Source organism: Phlebotomus papatasi, chromosome 2, assembly GCF_024763615.1.
Source record: "Phlebotomus papatasi isolate M1 chromosome 2, Ppap_2.1, whole genome shotgun sequence".
Classification (NCBI taxonomy): domain Eukaryota; kingdom Metazoa; phylum Arthropoda; class Insecta; order Diptera; family Psychodidae; genus Phlebotomus; species Phlebotomus papatasi.
The window spans coordinates 67644858-67666805 of NC_077223.1; the positions used below are offsets into that span (position 1 = coordinate 67644858).

A 21948-nucleotide genomic window follows, 5' to 3' on the forward strand; every position below is an offset into this window, starting at 1 on the left:
TAACTAGGAACTTAGGATCACTTACTTAGACAGGTTGAGTAACTCCATTAGGAATTTTTCGGCATTACCTAATCTGGACTTGTCCCCGTCAAAAGATTTGAGCATATCTAATTCATCTACTTCTGGTAGGATCTTCAGTAGTCCCCTGAGTCTTTCGGCACCCACATCTTCATGTTCCCCATTTCTGATTAGACTGATGATATTTTCATTTGAGCTACGGAATTGCTTAAGGAAGATATTGACGTTCAGGCTTCTCTTTCCATCTAATAGACTAATCTCAGAATTTTCTTTCTTCTTCCGCTCGAGGGTATCTGTCTTGTCCCGGCCTAGCTTTGGCGATGCTTGGGGATTTGGTGTCATTTGCTGGCAGAAGAGATCTTCAATCTCCTCAAAATCCAGTGTTTTAGTCTGATCCTTAGTGCTGTGCGCGGACGCCAGAGAGGACCAGATATTGTGTTTGCCTAGGATCCTATTGGATGGGATTTTGTTCCAGTTGATGGTTTTCATTTTACTTCGTGGAACTGGGGTTTCTTGCTGTGGTAGCAACTGCTGCGGTTCTGTCGAGGGTGGTTCTGGGGTTTTGGGCTGGGGCACCTGAGCGGTTTGTACAGGGGCTTTTAGGGTAGCAGCCATGGGTGGTGGTGGTGGAGGGATTCCCATAGGTTTGACTTCAGTCATGGCTGGAGGGGGCGGTGGCGGTGGTAGGCCCACTGCGGGTGGAGGGGGAGGTGGGGGCGATGGAAGAGAACCTTGGGCTATTGATTGTTTCCTTGTAGCCCCAATATCTGTTCGACAATGTGGGCAGACGATTTTCTGGACACTTGGGGCTCTCAGTAGCCTAACCGAATCTTCATGATTCTCCAGGAGTGTTGCTCGATGAACTAGGGTCTCAGCGGTATCCCAAATTAGATCACTAACAGCTTCCTTAGGGTCGATCCGCAGCAAATGCTGAAGGATCGACAGAAACGGTATCCCCTGTGGTGTATCAGAAACTTGTCGTAGGATTGCATAGAAAACATCGAGGTGGGAATTTAGATTAATCCCATCTGGATCCTGAAGATTCTGGGCTTCGTCACTCTCACGTTGTTCATCGAAAACGTCCAATTGGACTTTGATGTCAGGAAGATTCTTTGCCAGTGGTCTCAAATTGTTGAGCACTGACAGAAGATTGAGCCCTATAAATTCATTGCGAACCTTTATTCGTCTCTGAAGAGTTGGGGCTGAGATTATTAAGCAGTTTATGAAGGCTAGCAGGGACATCTGGTACTCAGCTAGTGTGGCACTTTCGAGTTCTCGGACAATGATCCTGAAGCGGTAGCGCTCTTTTTTGAGATTCTGCAAAAGACGGATAAGTATTTAGTGTTTCTAGGATTTGTAGAGAATACCCAATGACTCACCATAAAGTGCTCAAGCGTTTCCAACGCACGGTTGTACCCCTCAGTACTGTAGGCACAGAGAGCTGATAAGAGTTCAAAGACTTGCTTCTTAACAGTGACATTGTCTGTATCTAAAGCGCTTCCCAACTTCTGAACGTAGTCCTTGTTGTCCACAATGTAGTCGAGTCCCGTTCGAGGATCCATCGCTACGGTTGTTTTCATTGCAGGTGGTTACTAAATTGAGAAACAATATATAAGTATTTGATTGGTATTTTCATTATAATTTGTAGTAGTGAAAATTACAATTATTGACCATATTCTAAGACCATGATTCTAAATATATTAAGATCTAAGGTAAGTTCAAAATCTTACATATCGACCGCTCAGAATAAGAATCGAACAACTCGCAGTAAGTAAATTTTACAGGAGAGCGATGTGAAGCTGAAATTTTACATGCAGAGTATAGGATTTTTGATGCGATTTAAAATCTCTGTAACTTTGAAAATGATTTTCTTTCAACGGAAGGTAGAGGATATAAAGAAGTATACAAAAAGCGAATAAAACGATTTTTGTAAAAAATCGAGTTGTTCGACTTATATTCTGAGTCGTCGATACATGAAATCTTGGTCTTAAAATTGAGCAAACAATTCAGAAATACCATTGGAGTGATAAATTTGTGACAGTTTTCTCAAAAATTGAATGAAAATAACATAAATAGTTTGTAATATAATAACTATTTTTAGTCAGTAGATCCATTGTTTTGACTATATTAAAAATTGCGATGAATCTTATATATAACAAGTTTTAAAGAAGGAACATTAATGAAAAGGTAAAATTTGATTAATTTTTGGTCTACGCCGTGATGTTCCGTATAGTTTTGTTGGACCCATGGGACTAAAATCCGTTTTTGATATATTTTTTTTTAAATGGCGCCGTATTTTGCTTAACCATTATTTAGTGTTCTAAGTAAAAAATACCGGAAATGATCATGAAAATGAGTTTATTACAGCTGGAAGATATTATAGTCAAGAGTCCCTTGACCAGTGTAGTAGATTTTAGAATCTAAAAAGAGGAAACTGCTGATCAACCTCTGGACTCTTGACCAGTGTGAACAAAGAAGTTGCCATAGCAGAAGTTGAAAAAATTTTAAATTTGTGCCAAATTTTTAAAAGAAAAATTGAATTGTTTTTGTTAGTAGAGTGCCCCCACATCCTCTGTTATGCCCTGTACCTTCCCTAGACAGATTGAGAGCCAAAACTCTAAAAGTTCCTAATTGATTCGACCACTGATGAAGGCTTGGAGACCGAGTCGAAAGCTTTGGAAAGGATTGTCGTTTTTCCAAGAGTGACTTCATTCCCCTGACGAATTCCGGTCCCTTCTAGCAAATTAAAGAACTTTTCATGTGCTAAAACATTTTTAAATAGTAAGCGATCATTAAATCGTTTTTGAACCTATTTTTAAAAAAAAGTAAATTTTTAAAGTTTAGTAATCTCAAAATCCCGAAAAGAAAGTTCACATTTTCACGTTGGTTTTTTTGAAAAAATCAATCGGTCTTTAACCTTTTAAGAACGAGTGAGTCACCGGTCTCCCAAAAACAATTTTTTGATTATCAAGTTAATTTGTCCCTCTGAATTATAGTCAAAAAAAATGTTTTTTGTTTTGGGACACCGGTGACCTACACGTTTTTAAAAGGCTAAAGGCCGATTGAAATATTTAACGCTTAAAGATTTACTACAAAATTGAAATGATCAGTGTCATAATTATTTTTCCAAATAACTAATCTAAAAATCTGAACTTTTTTCTAGATTTTTAGATTTCTGAACTTTAAAGATTTATTTTTGAATTGTTATTATTATTACCTATTAAAAATAGGTTCAAAAACGATTCAATGATCTCTTAATATTTATAAATCTTTTAGTAGATCAAAAGTTCTTTAAATTGCATTTCTAAATTTTTTAAAGAACTTTTCAGTACGAGTAAGACACTATAGTGTCCCGAAGACAAAAGGATTTTTTGACTATCAAGTAAATGTATACCCTGTGAAATATAGTAAAAAAAATCGTTTTTTTTTGTTTTTGAAATAGTTGGTGTTCTATTCGTCCTTATAAGGGCATAAAATATTCACATTTTAAAATAAAAATCTTCAATTTTGAAAAGTGACTTCGTTAATCCTTTAAAATGAAATATAACAAATTTCACAATAAGGAAGTTAAAATGAAATATCAAAAAAATCAAAAATATATACTGAAAACGTTAGGGAAAGATTAGAATATGAACCATTAGGGGAATGTAGGCATGGTTCGCACAGAGTGAACCTGCAAACGATGCGAATTTTCTCTTTGTTCAGAAAGAGCTGACTTACCATTTCTCATCTCGTCTCATGAGCTTAATAATTATGTATCTTATGGCTAAAAAATTACGAACTAGCTCTTTGCACACAAAGAGAAAATTTGCGTTGTTTGGAGGTTCACTCTGTGCGAACCATGCCAACATTCCCCTACCCTTAACTCTTTCGCGTCCCACTTTTATTCAGCAGATGAATTTATGTAAAATTGAGTTTTTCCTAATGCTTTATGATCAAATATAATAGTTCAGAGAGGAAAAAAAAATCCATTGCGGGAAAACTCGGAAAAACCCCGGGTCATATATGACCCTATTGTCCTCAAGGGAAGTGTACATACCATTTTCAAAATCTATATCACGGGCATTTTAAGAGTTTTTTTTGCTTGAAGTTACTAATTTGGCCAAAACCATGGCAAACTGGATTGTCTTGATGAACATTGTACTCCTGGTGTTTAAGGAATCTTCCTGGTAATCCCTTGAACAGTCACTGTCACAATATTTTGAGTGTTATTTGGCAAAAATAAACTTATCCACATATTTATTCACACACAATACAATTGCACAATATGAGACGCTTGCAGAATACTCTAAAATATTGCAAAATATGTTATAATTCATCAGATATAAGGTGAAATGTCCAGGAGCAAGACGTCCCACCTGCATTTCACAAAGAAAAACAATGTCCCAACTACATTTCGCTATAGGTTTGGGACGAAAACACTGTTACCCTTGCCGACAATAGGGTCATATATGACCCGGAAAATTCTACACGCTTTTCTGGAAAATTGAGAGTAGTTTATTATATCAAAATATCCAATATACAATCTTTGGATATTCTATTTTGTGTTTTAAAGAACTTTTTGCTGAAAAAAATAAATTAATATAAAAAAAATTGAAAAAGAAAAGTCATTTTACAAAGTTCGAAATTAGTGATTTTTGATCTCAAATATTTTCTTTTCCTGAATATCTGGAGTCTTGAGAAAATTAACCAAGAATGTTACATCCTTCTATTATGATTTCGTGCACAAACCGATAGATTTCAATTAATGTAAATAGTCAAAAAAAATTGTTTTTTCCCCGGGTCATATATGACCCTAATGACGCGAAAGAGTTAAACGCAGAATTGGAAAAAGAATATATAAACAATATCAAAAAATTTAAAGTATTTTTTTTTTATTTTCTTTTAATAAATGAATATTTTTAATGCTTTCTAAATCAAGAAAAGGGATAAAAAAAAAGATTGAAGATGTTTTACCACCCAAAGGACCCAAAGCATACCAAAGGCTTGAGATATGCCCATGCAATATTAGATAAACATATTTAAGGAAAATCTAAATTAATTTTGCAAAAACTATTTCACTATTTTGTGCATCTGTTGTTCATGGAATTTATTTTTAATCATTAGTTATATTATTTAGAACCTTGATCATAAATCATGATGGTTATGCAAACAACTATTTTTTTTAATAACTAATTGACGTTATTAAAATGTGCAAAATGCTATTGATTTCATTCTATAGATCTCATTATAAATGAAAACATTTCAAATATTGATGATCTCATGGAAACGTTCGATCACGATCATCTGTTTTAAATATATTAAAATCCAATTATTTAATCGTTCTATATTTTTTCCTCTCATCACGCGAAATCGGTCTTGAAATCAGTTTAACATTTTTTAGCTTTTTTTTTTAAATAGTAAATGTTCTATTATACCGTGTCGATACCGTAATGTCTCTAATTTTAGAATGAAATTCATGAAATATTTACAAATTTTCCAATTGGCTGATAATTGTATTTTACACGTGAAAGGTGTCAATATTGGCAGTATACTTCTCTTGAAGGAAGAGACAACGAACTTGTGAGATTATTTGTTTTCTGGCAGTTCAACAATTATGCAAATTTCTATTTCAATTGAATTATTGAATTTATACTGAATTTGTGGATATTTCTGGACACTCAATATGCTAATTGGTCCCCTCTTCTGATGCCCAGTGGCACTTAATCCCAAATAATTCTCAATCAATGAGTGTCTTTCAAAGAACAGAGACATCTCAGCTAATTTAAATACAAAAATTGAATAGATAATTTCTTAAGCTTATTGAGTCACGATTGATTCCCTGAAAAACTGTTTGGAAATCGTGCTTGTTTGATTTTTATTTTGGTCGTTTTTTAGATGCATAAAGAGCTTCCCATGTGAAAAGTGTCCAGAGAAATGAGTTCTCATTGTGGTTGAAGGATTTGGGTATATTATGATGTGGTGTGGAAGACCTTTAAGGCGCCTGCAAGATTAATTTTCATAGCAAACCTGGGGGGATGCAAGAGTGCGAGTGAGAGAAAAAGGCAAAATTTAATCATAATTGGAACTCACAGACTTAACATAAACCGTGAAAGCATTACCAATTTGGGTAATGTGAGGTCAACCGGCAGCTTTTTAAATTGCAAACAACTTGAAACGTTTGTCGCGCGATATTGAAAAATTTAATTATTTTATATTATTGTGGCTGGCAGAGAAGCTCTCTTATATAGTGTCAATACTTCGAGAATGGTGTGTGCTTTTTTTTCTGGCAGAATAGTCCCAAAAAATTAATTGATTTCGGCCAACAAAAAAAAAGAAGACTCTACTACACGGTTTTTTAGTGTTTTACTGGGGGCCACCCAAATAAAAAACAGAACCATCAAACGATTATCTGAAGACGCAAAATTTGTCTATAACCGTGCTATCTTATCGAACTTTAGAAGAGTCTCTCATAGCTTGATTGTAAAAAAAAAAAGCAATTTCCCAAAAGCATATAAAGAACACTATTTCAACCCATATTTACCTCAAATCCAGATATACTATGCTAAAGAAAAACACCTCAATAAAATCCAAATATTAGCCTAAAATTCACCTTCTTTATCTCGATGTTTTTCTACCATTAAATTAGTCATGCAAATTAGGAGGGAAAATACATTAGCAATGTTAGCAATAGAAGAGACTATTTTTCCATTCAAAAAAAAAAAAAAAATATGCTCTACAATATCTCCCTCTCAATAAATTTCACAAACATCCGCGAATGACCTTGAGAAATCCACGATTATGCCACAATTTCAGTGTCAAACACTTTTCACGTGCAAGAAAATGATGTGACATTGTGCTTTTTACCTCTGTTTGGTGTTGGATGTATCACTAACTCTCCAGGTGGAGAGAGAGAAAAGCACTCAATTTTTGCGCTTTTCAAACTTGTGCCTACAATGGCAATGTCTTCAATATGCCTTCGTCCTCAATTTTCATGTCAGTTGATTTATCATCTTTTGACTCACTTTAACATAACACTTATCACGCTCGCCTCGACTTGTCCCAATATATTGCCACTATGGGAAAAAATTTTACCAGAAAGGTAATTTTTTAGGCACACACCCAGAAAATTGGATCATTATTCATGCTAATTGTTCTAATTGATGGGTAAGAGCCCATGAAATAGCAGAGGGAGTTCTCACATCTTAATTGGTTTACCTTTAACGTACAGAATGAAGAACAATGATTGAAGAAGTTTTAGGAAATTTGGTAATGCGAAAGAGTGGACAAGATTACTCAGAGCAGATTCATCTGAAATTTAAAAAAAATTATTTCCTGTTATCAGATGAGTTAGTCCTTGAACGAAAGATTTTTGAAAAAATTTAATTTGCATTTTTGGAAGGTTTTTATACAAAAAAATGTATCACGGTAGGGTAAATGTCCTAATTCAAAACCATTTCCAGACGCTTTAACTTTCACAGAAGATTCAATACATTAAGCTCATTTTTTTCTGAAGAAAATTACATAAATTTGCTCCTTAACTCTTCTACACTGAGAGAAATCCGAAAAACTTAAAATAACATTTCGGAAATGTTTATTTTACCCTGCAGTATTGATCCGAAATCGGTGTAAATTGTAAATATTATGCTTTTTAGGTGTATTAGGGGTTAAATTTACCCTTTTTCATGTTAATTTTATCCTTAAAAAGATGTAAAATTAACATTGAAAAATGTTGATATATTTTTACACCTAAAAAGTATTAAAGTTAAAATTCTTTAAATATAATTTGAAAACTTCTTAAATACAAGAAAAATACATTAGTGCAAAATGCTGCTATTGAAAACAAATTAATCCAAATGGAGAAAAGGGAAATTTTCTAATTGGAGACAAACACTGTAAGTGAAACCGCGACTAAAGGCTTCCAAAATCTTGTTAAGTTGCTCTTGAGTTTACGATTTGTTCTTATTCCTGGTTTTTTCTCCTTTTCCATTTGAGACAATAAGAAAATCTCTAAAAAAAATCATATTTCTGGTGTTTCCTATTGAAGCATTTGCAGACACTACGAAATACGTAATTATTTCACTTGAAAATTTCACCTACCGTTAACAATAAAGATTAACACTTAATTTCACAAAATTTTGCTAACGAATATAGAACAATCACCCTATTGTGTTTCTCATTAAAAATCATGGTTGATTGATGAAAAATTCGATGGTGAAAAAGTACACTTTTAATTTTTTTGAGAAATTTATAAATTAAAATTTGTGAATATGAATTGATTTTCGCGTCATTTGGAGCAAAATTAACTAAACAATGAAACAGAAATATAAAAAATATATAAATAAAAATTTAATACTGTTTATCATGGGAAAAAATTATGTTTCCATTTTGAGTAGCAAAAAGTTTCCATTTGGAACAGGTTTTGAATTAGCTTAATTTACCCTATTTTTGAATAAAAATTTCCATAAAAATCCAAATTGATTTTTTTAACAATCCATCATTCAGAATTTAACTCATTTGCTGCTAACAGAAAATATTTGGTTTTTTGATTTCAGATGAATCTACTCTGAGTTACACCTCCAAAAATTAGGTTCAAACGGTTGAATTTTTAAATAAACATTTCCGGAAATATAGTCTAAAAGTTGTAACTTTCAATTCATAGGAGATTGAATTAAATAATTTCTTTTATTATATTAAAAACAAGAGCGAAAAAGACTATCCTAGATAATGTTGACTTATGGGGGGTTGTCGAATACCAGAAGTCGATATCTCTTACTGTTTGGCCTGTAGCCGTGCCACAAGTTGAAAAAAAAAGGATTATTTAAGTGCTCTCTCTTTGAGTTCGGAGAAATTAAAAAAAATAGAGAAAATACGATATTTTTTAGACTTTTATAAAGTTTTTGGCGTTTAAGTTGTCCTAGTCTAGCTTTGATATTAATGGATCAGTTTTAATCGTCTATAGTGCAAACGAAAGGTATTTGGATGATGATATTCAGATTAATTAATTTCTTAATTTTTATTAGGCAAGATTTTTTAGGAAATTATAGTTTAGCATTGAATATAAAGGATTATATCATAAGATATTGAAAAATTAGTAAAATTGCTTTTATTTAGAATTTTTAAACCTTCGGAAACTGGGCTAAAACATCTAGTCTGAAAGCTACATAACAGCTTTTTTATTCAAATCAATTTTTTTGCATTGACAAAAAGCTCTAGGGAGAGGTAAGTACTCCCCTTTCGAACGTTCATTCCTTCGAATGATGTGAATTTTCTTTTATTTTTCCTGAGACGTATTTCTGTTAAATATTAGTTTGCGTATTATCAATTATTGATAATTACAAACTAAGATGGGGTAGTTTAACCATATAATGATATGCCTCATTAAATATCACCTATCTGAGTTTCAATTTACGCAAGTAACTACGTAAAAGCAATAATTGTTTATTAAATTTGGCAATTACTTGATTATACTGAAAATTTTAGCTAGGAACAATACTAATTATCTTGTACAACACACCGTTTCCCCAGAATTTTCACCTCATAATATACAGACAATAGGACAAAACAGCCTGATTCAGGCACTGCTTCAATGGGAACTTTTAATAAGGACATGGAAAAACAGACGTTTCCTCAAAAAATATATGCAGTACTAAATTTCTAATTAAATATTATCTATATCACAATCGCAATATCAGATTCTTTGTACTCCAGATAAATCCATTCATATTGAGAACTTTTAATTAAAAAACAACATTTCACTTTGAGCAGTTCCGCAATTAAGCTATTTTACCCTAAAGCAGTCTTCGGACTAAAGATTTAGCCCTTCCGAATAACTTAAAATTCTAACACTGACTGAGAGAAAATAGGGAGTGCGATTAACTTTTTTTTCTCGTAACTTTAACACTTTTTAGGTGTAAAAATATATCAACATTTTTTAATGTTAACTTTACACCTTTTTAAGCGTAAAATTAACATGAAAAAGGGTAACTTTAACCCATAATACACCTAAAAAGCATAATATTTACACTGATTTCGGATCAATGATGCAAGGTAAAATTAACATTTCCGGAATGTTATTTTAGGTTTTTCGGATTTCTCTCACTCAGTGAAATATCAACCATTTTTATCGGATTTTTTTCGGAATCTATTACTTACTAGATCATTTTGTCTTTAATAATCTATATAGTCCTAAGTCAACATTTTTCAGAAATTCTTGACTGATAATAAATTAGAAAATTTAAGCCATATTGCTAAACCTTAGATCTGAAGCCCAAATATCAATTCAAAAAGTTGATTTAACCTCTCTTAAATATTTATGTCTTCTGGGAAAAACATAATTCTGTGTTGATCCTTAACTTGAATTGCCGTTGTAGATAGGTACATTTTAGAAAGCTTATAGTATCACAATGTTTCAAAATCAAATAACCACCCTTAAAATTTATAAAAATTGCAAATAATTTAATCCATGCAAGCACTAAAATCATTAAAATACAAACATACGGAAATTCCATACTTTACATTTTGTAATTCAAAACATTAAACCACAGGGTACCAAATTTGGTGTAAAAAGCTTAAGATACACATCAATAAAGCTCTTTAATTATTTTTCACATAAACACTTCAGTAGAACGCACAAGTATATAAAAAATCTCCTTAAAAGCACAAATTTCAAAACTCATGTCTAAATTAAGTTTTTTTTATCTCGATTTCCTCAACACCCATGTTTTTATGCTTATTCTGATTCTGATTATCTTTTCTTTTTTTTCAAAATTGTTGTATATAGTCCGTTTAATGTAAAATTGCTTTATTTTTAAACTACTTGGACTATCTCAACTATTTCTTCAGTGGAGAAGCGAGAAGCATTCCCATTGTTTATATAAATTCCTATAGGTCACATCCTGTGAAGTTTAATATCTGATTAAAGAAATTGCAATGCTCAGTGCTACCCTGTGTTCGGGGGTGCCCCAGTTACTCCTAATATAGTCAATTAAGTTTTTATTTAAATAGAATTTTTTAAATAGACGCCATTAAATCGACCAAGTTTTTTCTATTGAACCGGTAATAAACCGGTTCATAGCATATTACTAATTTTTGTCCGAAAATCAATTCTATTACTTTTAAAACAATTTTGGAGGATCTTTTGAATGATTTATAAAACGGTTCAAATCGGTTGAGAATCGGTAAATGGTAAATGATGAGAAAGTACTTTTGAGGTATAGCGTCTAAGTCACGAGTTCGAGCATTTCGCAATGCCTGGGACGTTTTGCCACCCCTTTTTGCCCAATTTTACACACTTTTTCATCACTTTTATAGAGAAGGGGTGACTAAACGTCCCAAAAGTACTTTCGCATCATTTACCGTTTACCGGTTCTCAACCGATTTAAATCGATTTGTAAATCACTCAAAAGAACCCAAAACATAATTTTAAGAGTAATAAAATTTATTACTTATCGGTTCATTACCGGTTCATAAACCGATTTATAAATCCCTCAAAACATTTTCCAAAATATCTTAGGAGTAATAAATATGATTGTAATTGAATTTCAGATAAAAATTAGTTATCGGTTCAGTACCGATTGGAAGCGGTTTAGTTTTATCGTAAAATCAAAGACCTTTCCAATGAGCACACACATTCGACATTGGACAAACGTTGTGTGTGAATTAATTTGTGTTTTACTTTGTGAATGTGTTTGTTTATATTGTATTGTAGATTTACTTAACTGAACTAGTAGCCTTACTAGTATAAATAAATATATATTTAATTTGATCCAATAATATTTGCAGTTAGCAGTCTGATCCAAATCATATCAGAAATTTCCATTAAAAGATATTTTTGGTCGATATTATGTTAAACTTAGTCAATAAACAAGTATCCTGTGATAAAAATTAATATATTAAGAAAAAACATTAGGAAACATTTAAAACGTGAATCTCGGATCTTAAAACTGTTCTTGATTTGATCAAAGCTTAGATTAAGGTTCCAAATTTAACAAAATTTTCACTACATAAATAGTTGGAACTGAAAACTGAGTTTTAGTATACCATTTTGGAAATATAAGATTCAGAATTGAACTTTAATCTATTTTCAGCTTATACTTGATTTTTCCCACGCTTTATTCCTTCAATACCGTCTCAGCTTTGATTGCAACCTCCAGGACTACACGGTGGAAATGTCCTTTCGTTGGTTGTATTGGTTTTGCAATATGTTTTATGACCAGCGCACAATAACTTTTGTTTGTAAACATATTTTCAAAATGTCCCATGAGAATGAGCTTGATGACTAGATCTCTATCTCAGTTACTCTAATTGAAATGTCAAAAACATGTTTACTAAACAAAAGTTATTGTGCATTATGGGCATTATATTTTCATTAAGGCTAAACCATTAAAAAAGAGAGCAAGTTTGCGAAACTAACTGTTAAGATTACTATTAAGATTATTCTTAATCATCCATTAAGTCATTAAGATTAAGATTGATCTGAATCTTAATGACTGGCGATATCAAGTGAATTTGCGGAAGAAACAATACGTATAAAGTATAAAGTGCTTTATTACAATCTAATTCTTGCCAATTTTATCTACCAATACGGCAGTACGCAATTGTTATACCGTTAGTCACTTGTAAAAATAGAAATCTAAGAATTACAAAATAAATTTAGGAATTTGTCTTTACTGCAATTTCACTAATTTCTTACTAAAATCAAGTAATTCGCATCTCATTTAAATTTATAGACCTTATAAATTTGTTTTAGGCTTCCAATCATTTTAAAAAGTTTAATCTTTTTTAAACACATTCAGATTCATGAGAAAATTACACTTTATATGGGAGGGTGGGGCAGTTCACGCATGCATTATTTTCGAAAATTCACATTTTTGGCATAATAAATGATTATCTAGAAATTGTGCTTTATATTTTTAGATATAGGGGATGTCGGGGAAGTATGGGACAGGGGCAGTGTGGGACAAGGCGATTCTTTCATTATTTTCTTTAAATAAGTGGGATTTAACTACTACTCAATCATCGACAATATTAAGATGTATATTGACTAAAAGAATGGATATCCTCAGTTTTATTGTTTTTAATTCTATGAACACTTTTTTAAAAATTGATAAAAATTGTATATTTTGACGTCTCAGTTTTGCTCTTTTTATTTTATATCAGCGATATATAATCAAAACTTTTCTATCTCATTAACTAGCAGTGTAATCTGGGAACATATTTTTATAAAAGTTTCAGTGATTATACACTCTTGTTTCTTACATAAAGGTTTTAAATACCAAAGCTACACGCGGTGATGTTTGGGACACCTGAATGGGGATGATGGGACGTTGATTTTCGACAAGATTGTAGGTGGCATGCAATTGTTTATTGTCAAAATGTAGAGTAATGCCCAGTTTCTACTGGAAATCTCCCTCTTGTGCAAAGTTTATCATGTGGAGGAGATTTCTCTAACTACAGGGCCAATTAAAACCATCAATATCTTGGGAATCAATAATTCCTTCTCAGAGGATATTCGATCTTTGCCCAATCTCGTTAAAAACTATTTTCTCGAGAATTTCTCGAAAAATATCCTCTACAATTTTTACAAGTTCTCCAGGAAAGGCAACGCGAGAGCTAATTCAAAGAAATAAGGAAATCCGCCAATGAGTTCGAAACTAAAAGTGTTAAGATAATCTATTCGCCAGAGAAATTTGACGATCATGATTACAATATTTAGAATAAAAAAGCAAAGAAAGGTAGATGGAAAATAAGAAGAAAATACTTTAAATAATTGATTGACAATAAATGACTCAACTGTACAAATAAAATTGATATTAATTTCTAAGTATGAAATAAAAGACGAAACATTTTTATTTCTATCAGAGATATTTTTAATCTAATATTTAAAATTAATTAACGTGCTCCAATAATGCACATTATGCGAGAAAAAATGCGTCCCATACTGCCCCATATCGGGGAGGTTTGGGACAAAGCGTCAAGTCAAATGTTTTATCTTCTCCAAGAAAACTAATTTGTTTTCCAAGTTCTATCGAGTACTTTTTATAAAGTCAATACTCATAAGTATATATTATAATATGCTATCGTGATTTTTTGGAATAGTGTCTCAAAGTCAAAACATGAAAAAGTGTCCCAAACCTCCCCGGTATCCCCTAGCCAATAGCCTAAGAGAAACTAACGTGGTTTAATTTATTTAAATATGGCTCATATTTGTTTGCCAAACGAGTATTGAAAAAAAAAGTTCAACTGCGTGAAACTACCCCACCCTCTCCTATATTATTTATATGGCTTATACGACACGTGGTGTTGAAAACGACGAATTGTTTTTAGTAAACATGATTTTAGAATATAATATTCATTTCGGAATCATGAATATTAACGATTTTCTCATCTTCAGACCTACGTCTTATCACTCACAAGTAATTAAATATTTTCTCACTCTAAAGATAAATAAAGATTAAGAATATTTTATGCAGCAGGAAGTGAACAGAAAAATTGAATTTTTTTTTGCCTTTGTCTAATTTGTGGAGAACTTTTATCTTGTAAATTTAATTTTTCTGTCTAAAGCTTGCGATATTAAACCGTGGAAGGTAGTTAGCTTCCAAACGCACCGGTCTTCGAATATTGCGATTTTTTCGAATAAAGAGGTCTTGTCCCTACTAACCGTCCTCTCCATCCTGCCCTTAATAGTATAGAACAAAATTCTTGCATCAAGAAAAATATTAAAAAAATAAATCACTATTCAAAGACAGAGTATTATGGAGTTGGACTACCTTCCCCAAAGATCATAACCACAATAAAAATATTAAACAGTTTAAAGTTTTTCTTTCTCGAAGTTATTCGAACTTTAAAAGGGCTTTGTATTGTCATAAAATTATATATTAGAAAGTATCACATGAATTGAGAAAAAAATCGAATTGGCATAACAAAATTTTTCACGCAATATGCATTCCACATTCCACATATAATTAATAATTAATGTTACAAAATATTTTAGTCTCATCACGTTTTATGATTCGCTAAAGCTGTAAAGCAATCAGAAATTTAAATTAAATTTTTGTTGGTAATTTACCAAATTTTTTATAAGAATTGGTCTAATTTAAAACAAAAACTATTTTTCCTCCCTTATTAAAGTTTTAAAGTTCTTTTATTTTTTATCAAGATTTAAAACAATTGTCCGAACATTAAGTCAAACATTCTCTAATTGTAATTCTTTGATTGTATAATTTTTAAAAACATCTGCATAAAGAATTACAAGTTCTTCCTACACATTATTTTCGAAATAAAGTTTGTCAAACAATTTATTTGTCGCGAGAATCTTTCGAATCGTTTAATATTTTATTTAAGATTAATAAAGAAAATAAAAAATATTTTATTAATGAAGCTAACAAATACGGCTAATCCTACTTCAACAAGACTTAAAGTGCGAAATATCATTAATAACAATATTTCTGGAATTTCGATACAAAATGATCATATAGTGAAGATCAATTCCGATCGTCTATTTTTTTTTCAAAGTAAATAAATAAAGAAAAACAATATTTCTTCGATCACTATCTTAATTTTGTAGAACATGAAAGTGTCTAAATTGAAATAACATGTCTCTCTTCATAAAATTGTGTGGGAGAGATGGGTGTAGAGAAAATTTACTGCTTATTTGTATTTTTTTGATCAAACAATTTAATGAAGTATTTTAATAAAATGGTCTCTTGAGAGAAGATCAATTTATCCACGGTCAAAATATTAACCACCATCACCACAGAATTGCACTCAAAAATCACCTCCAATGTTTGTTTATCCAAAAATTCAATAGACTAAAACTTCAAAAAAAAAAAGCTCAAGATCGTTCTTTTTGCGCGATCTTACATGCAAATTCCCACCCACGATGGCAACTTCTTGTGAATTTTGTGGTTCTTCTCCGAAAATACTGTGCGGTTTTGTCAACCAGCAAAAGCAAAAGAAAAAAAGAATTGTGTCTCCTCGAGAAGCTTTTCGAAATCTTTTTGTTCTTACTTGCGCTTCGGTGACTTGCGAATGTTTTTCTGCTTGAATAAATCACTAAAGACTTTAATGATCGAGGTGTGTGCGCACCACATATAGCAGCAGGTGAAGTGAAATTATCGGATCCATTCACCTTGAATTTTCTGGGTATACCTGACATCCCATGCTAAATTGAATTTAATTTTAAAAGCAAAGCACCACGATCATATGGAGCGAGGATCTTCTTATTGCGTATGAGGATCACTCACGATTACCTGCGAATCTTCTGTTTTTCGTCAATTTTTACTGCAGGAAAATTCAATTAAATTGATCTATTTAGATGCCTAGAACACAGAGATTTTTCACCATAATGTGTGTGGATTTTCTCTCTCTCCTTCCATGTTACAAACTATATAATTTTAATATTGCCAGGCGCGCGTGAAGTTCTCTCCATCTCGCGCATATTTTGTAATCGACGACGACAAGGTCACATTATTTACTCACTTCGAAAAATTGTGTGTCTTTTAAGAGACTTTTGTTGCCTGTACGAGATGCCTGTGTATAGATTATTAATGTAAGACACTCAATGATGACGATTTTCTTAGGCTCTATCTCGCACTCGCTCATTCACACGCAAATCCGGCCACGATCGCCGTGCCCAGATGTTTATTTGATCGTGAGTTTTCACATGAAACTGGACACATTTTTCATCTTTTGCCCCACAGTGTGCAAGAAATCACTGAAAATTTGTGACTCGGTCATGCACCAAATGCACACGATCGCGCCAAAAACCAACAATTTGGCGCCTACAGCTCGCCCAATTGTGGCTTATTCGCTCTAACAGGGGTATCCAGAAAGAAATAAGTCAATGAAAACCAAGAGAGGGAAGTATTTTTATTCTAAACATTAAAAATTCTACTAAGCTGATAAATATGAAGAAAACAAATTTACAATTATTATGCTAAATCATACAAAAGTAAGGGTTAACTTTTATATGATTTAAATAACGAAGAATATATAGAATTTGAGGTTATATCTAACCCAAGCTAGAAAATATTATCGTGTATTAGGGAATTTCTCCTAGTAGAATGTAACTTAGAAATTTTCTCCCATTAATCAGAAATCTTCAATTTTTCTATTTAAGAATTCGCCCTAGAAGGCATTAAAATTGTCTAGATTATAAATTGATAAATTATTGATAAAAATCAAGATAATTTTTGGGTTAGATTGACCCTTACATTACCCTAATTAAAATATAGGCAAAGTAGTATTAAAATGATGTTTTTTCAATTACTGCATTTTCCAATTTGTTAAATAGTGGTTTTATTGTGTTTTGTTTTTATTCCTAGTTTTGTCTATCCTTAAATATAGGTTAAGATACCACACTGAAAGTTTGATCTAATTCCATCTAAGGTCTTTCAAAGCTGCAAATAAAGCAATTATACTCTTTTTTTTAACTGAAAAATGTAATTGCTTTAAGGGGTTATATCTACATTGAGAGAAATCCGAAAAAGTTAAAATAACATTCCGGAAATGTTAATTTTACCCTGCAGTATTGATCCGAAAACGATGTAAATATTACCCTTTTTAGGGGTATTATGGGTTAAAGTTACCCTTCTTTCATGTTGATTTTACCCTTAATAGGTGTAAAATTAACATGAAAAAATGTTGATATATTTTTACACCCAAAAAGTGTTAAAGTAATGACGAAAAAATGTTAATTGCAACCTCTTTTTTTCTCAGTGTAGTCAAACGCCAAAAATTAACGGGCCTTTTTGTGAATTTTTGTGACTTGGATAATGAATTCATTAGTATGAAATTTTCAGGGTTTTTTTAACAGGACATTCAGTAAGTCCATAGGACGACACTTGGATGACGCCATTATCAAACAATCTTAAAAGTATCTCAAATGAGCTACAGTCGAGTTCCTCAAATTTGAACGACACGGTTGCATTCAAAATGTAAAATATGAGGTTACGTAAAAGAAATTTTGCATGGACTCTGAATTAAAACTACTTTTCTATCACTGAGAAAAACTGGGGATGTGATTAACATTTTTTCTTCATAACTTTAACACTTTTTAGGTGTAAAAATATATCAACATTTTTTAATGTTAATTTTACACCTTTTTAAGGGTAAAATTAACATGAAAAAGGGTAACTTCAACCCCTAATACACCTAAAAAGCATAATATTTACACCGTTTTCGGATCAATACTGCAGGGTAAAATTAACATTTCGGGAATGTTATTTTAACTTCTTCGGATTTCTCTCAGTGATGGTGTTTCGCCAATATTGTATTATATTAATCTCCTCAACAAATTCCACCTATCCAAGAACAAATTCAATTCATAAATTTCTCTAAAGTTATTTTCCTTAATTTAGGAAAGTGAATTTTAAATGAAGTCCGTTACGTTTTTGAAAATATTGTTCAAATTTTAGGAGAAATCGGACCATTTTGATTCTGATGTTACATAATCTAATAACCTACCCAGGTGCTCTTTCCGAAAAGGAAAATTCTGAATTTCGATTTTGATTGAACGCTATTATTTACGTAAGCAAACAATAACCCAAACCAAATTCAAGCTAATTATAGGCAAGGCTCTTCACTATTAATTAGGATGATTCAGATTGGATTTTCGAGCTTAACCCTATAAGGACGAGAGGATCAGAAAAAAAAACATATTTTCTGACTTTTTTGAGCAAAACATAACTTTAGATGATCGTTGGAAAAATTTTGTTTGTTGGGTCACCGATGACCCAATCATCCTTAAAAGGTTAAGGTGTGTCAGAACAAATGAAATTGGGGCTAAATGATCTGGTCGCCCAAAGTATGTCAACATTTGAGAGAGCGGTGAAAAATCCTCGTTTTTGTGTTGAACGATCCCAAAGTGAAATTAAGAGAGTTAGCTAAGATCATAAGGATATCGTATAACTGTCTGTTCAACAACTTACATGATATTTTGGGTATGAAAAAAACCCTAGCGCAATGCCTGTCACATCCTCTCACTTTGAACCAAAACCGAAAAACCAAAAAATAAGCAAAATTGCATGAAAATGGGTTTGAAGTTTGAACTGGTCTTTCTGCCGCTATATGAAGGAGATTTATGTGAAGAGATCGTTCATCGGTTAGTAAACCTACTGAAATTACGATATATTAAATGTGAAATTATGGCCTATTTTGTACGATTTTCGAACAAGATGACAAAGTTAGATAATCTGGATAATCGTTCAAAACGGTATATCGACTTTTATCGCTCCACTTTTCATAACCAAAATCAAATTTTTCAAAAATTTGATTTTATTGAATTACGGATTTATTGAATAACCTGGAGGGGAATTCTGTAATTTTCGTGGCATTGTCACGCGTGAGTTCGAAACCAGACAATGCCATCGAGCTTTTTTTGTCATACCATCTGAGTTCGAAAATGTAATTCACTGATTTTTTTAATTAAATGCCTTTACTTAGTGATATTATGCATATAAAGTCTGTCTTGGTTGATTTGTTTAACAACATTCATTGTCATTTTAATTGCCAGAAATTTCAAATAAGTGACTTCTGACAATGTCACATGAGCTCAAATGGCAATGTCACGGCTACAGAATCGTATTTTCGAAAAATTTCTCCTGAGATTCAAAACCACTTTGTCATATGGCATTGCCAGAGCGTTACAGAATTCCCCTCCTGATACATATACCTTAAGAAACACAAGATATTTTGAGCACAAAATATTTTTATTTTTTACAGTACAACTAGAGTAATTTTTATCCGATTGACTTGAATTTTTCAGAGTAAATGATGAGCTTAAAATATTAATTTTTCAATTTTGACAGCAGAAAATCTAAGTAACTACCCTGAAAATTTAAAATTTTTGAATTAATAAAATTACTCAAGTTCTGCTGCTAAGTGTAAGTGTTTAGAAAGAAAATAAATATGTGTTCGTTGAAGTGTTTAGAAAATTCGTTGAATTAACCCCTTATGGACGATTGGGTCACCGATGACTCAAAAATGAATTTTTTCCTACGGCCTTATAAAGCTATATTTATATTAAATTTATCTATCTATCTATCTATCTATATTTGATTTTAACAAGTCAGGAAAAGTGATTTTTTCAGACCCCCAATTTTTGACCCTCTCGACCTTAAAGGGTTAATAGATCATGAAACATAATTCTTAACACGTTTTACGTCATTTAAGCAAAAAAACATAAAAAATTATGTGGATATAACCCCTTAATTCTATCATAATAAATTACCTTAAAAAATCACAACTTGTTATGAAATTAATTGAGTTTAACCATGCGATTAAGCTTCAGGTATGAGAAGCTCACAATAGTTTTTTTGGCCTTTATAATACTAAAAAGTTTCTAAATATCAGAGCTAAATTCTTATGTTTAATAATCATGATCTTCTCTAATGTAAGATTTTATGTGTTTCAACCTTGAAATCTCAAATTCATCCTCACTGTGTCATTTAACTTTACTTTATAAGTAGACTTATTCGAGAAGTTTTAGGTAATGTTATGTCTAACCTTAAAATCTTACCCTAACCTTATGAATGCAACGTATAGAGTGATAAACTATCTCAATCTTCCGTCTAAAGAACTTCTTATTACTAATTTAACCACATTAAATAAAAAGAACTGCTCATAATATTCTTTAATTTAAAAATAATCAAATTTCACTCTGTAAAATCCAATTAAAGTTTCTTGTCCAGAAAACCTAATTCAGAAAAAAAGAAATCTTAACTAAGATGCTTTATTTCAACACTCATCGAGTGTCGTCCAAAGTCTAAACTAAACACTTGTGTAATACACATTTTCAAAAAAAATGTCGGATAAATTTTCACACAACTAAGGCTTATATCAATACACATCGTGTTTTGCTACAATACTCATTAAAGGTTTAGTTTAATGCTTGCTTTACAAAATTTAGTCTAAAATATTCAAGTATTTTTATTTATTTTTTAATATTTATAAATTACTTTAAATTATAAAAGTGTTTCAATATTTTAAATTAAACTTTATTATTGTAAAACACGTTTTGAATCCAAACCTTTTAGTGAGTGTTGTAGCATAGCATAGTGTGCATTGATACAAGCCTTATGTGTTAATATTTTTCGTCATTTTTTGAAAATTTACACACAGTACATGTAATATCAAGCCTAATCTTTTGAGGAGTTACAATGATTGATTTATTTTATGATCTTCTCATCAAATCCATTTACTCTAATCTTTTCCTTTAAGGGAGAAACATGTATTATAAGGATTATGAGAATATTTGTGTATCGTTTATCCTCATTGCCCAACGCACAATAACTTTTGTTTGTAAACATGTTTTCTAAATTTTCTATGATAGAGAGCGAGATGACTAGATCTAGATTTCATTCACTCTCACTGAAATGTCAAAAACATGTTTACAAAACGAAAGTGATTGTGCGTTGGGCATATGAATACTTCTTAAGTATTTTCAAAATGAATATAAAACATGTTCAATATGTAAGTATCTATTTTAACCTCATTGTTAAACCTTTTCCCGTAGTCTTTTATATGGTTGAAACATCGAATAAAAGATTGTGTTGGTTACAATCGAAAGAAAATAAATAGGTACATTCAAGATATGTATTATAATATAGAACAGAGGTGTGCAAGAACCGTTTAAAACCGAAAAAACGTCAAAATTATTTTGTTCAGGTGGCGCTTTGACAAGTGAAGTACACTGAAAAAAAGCGGATGTTATTGCGCGCAAAGCGCAAGTGATGTAACCTCAAATTTACGTGATTTGTTTTTTTTTCTTTCATTTTACTCGTGAAAATACAGTATTTTCGATGGGCCACGATGGCTACTGTGTATAAAAATGGTTTAAAAGTGAAATTTAAGTACTCCGGATGGCAAATTACTGTGTCAGACAATAAAAATTGTTGGAAAACATGTTGGAGGAGGAGGAGATTCGCAATGCTGGGAATGTCCTTCATC

General features: G+C 31.7%; 1 protein-coding gene across 1 annotated transcript in view; it reads right to left on the reverse strand.

Moving 5' to 3' along the window:
• The window catches only part of LOC129803948 (inverted formin-2), a 30249-nt gene that overhangs the window by 4985 nt on the left and 3316 nt on the right, over window positions 1-21948 (reverse strand). Inside the window, exons 2-3 of the mRNA XM_055850843.1 lie at window positions 1398-1610; window positions 26-1335 (exon numbers count right to left, since the gene is read on the reverse strand). Coding sequence (XP_055706818.1) covers window positions 26-1335; window positions 1398-1598 — 1511 coding nt within the window. The 5' untranslated portion in view covers window positions 1599-1610. The remainder of the gene's footprint in view (window positions 1-25; window positions 1336-1397; window positions 1611-21948) is intronic.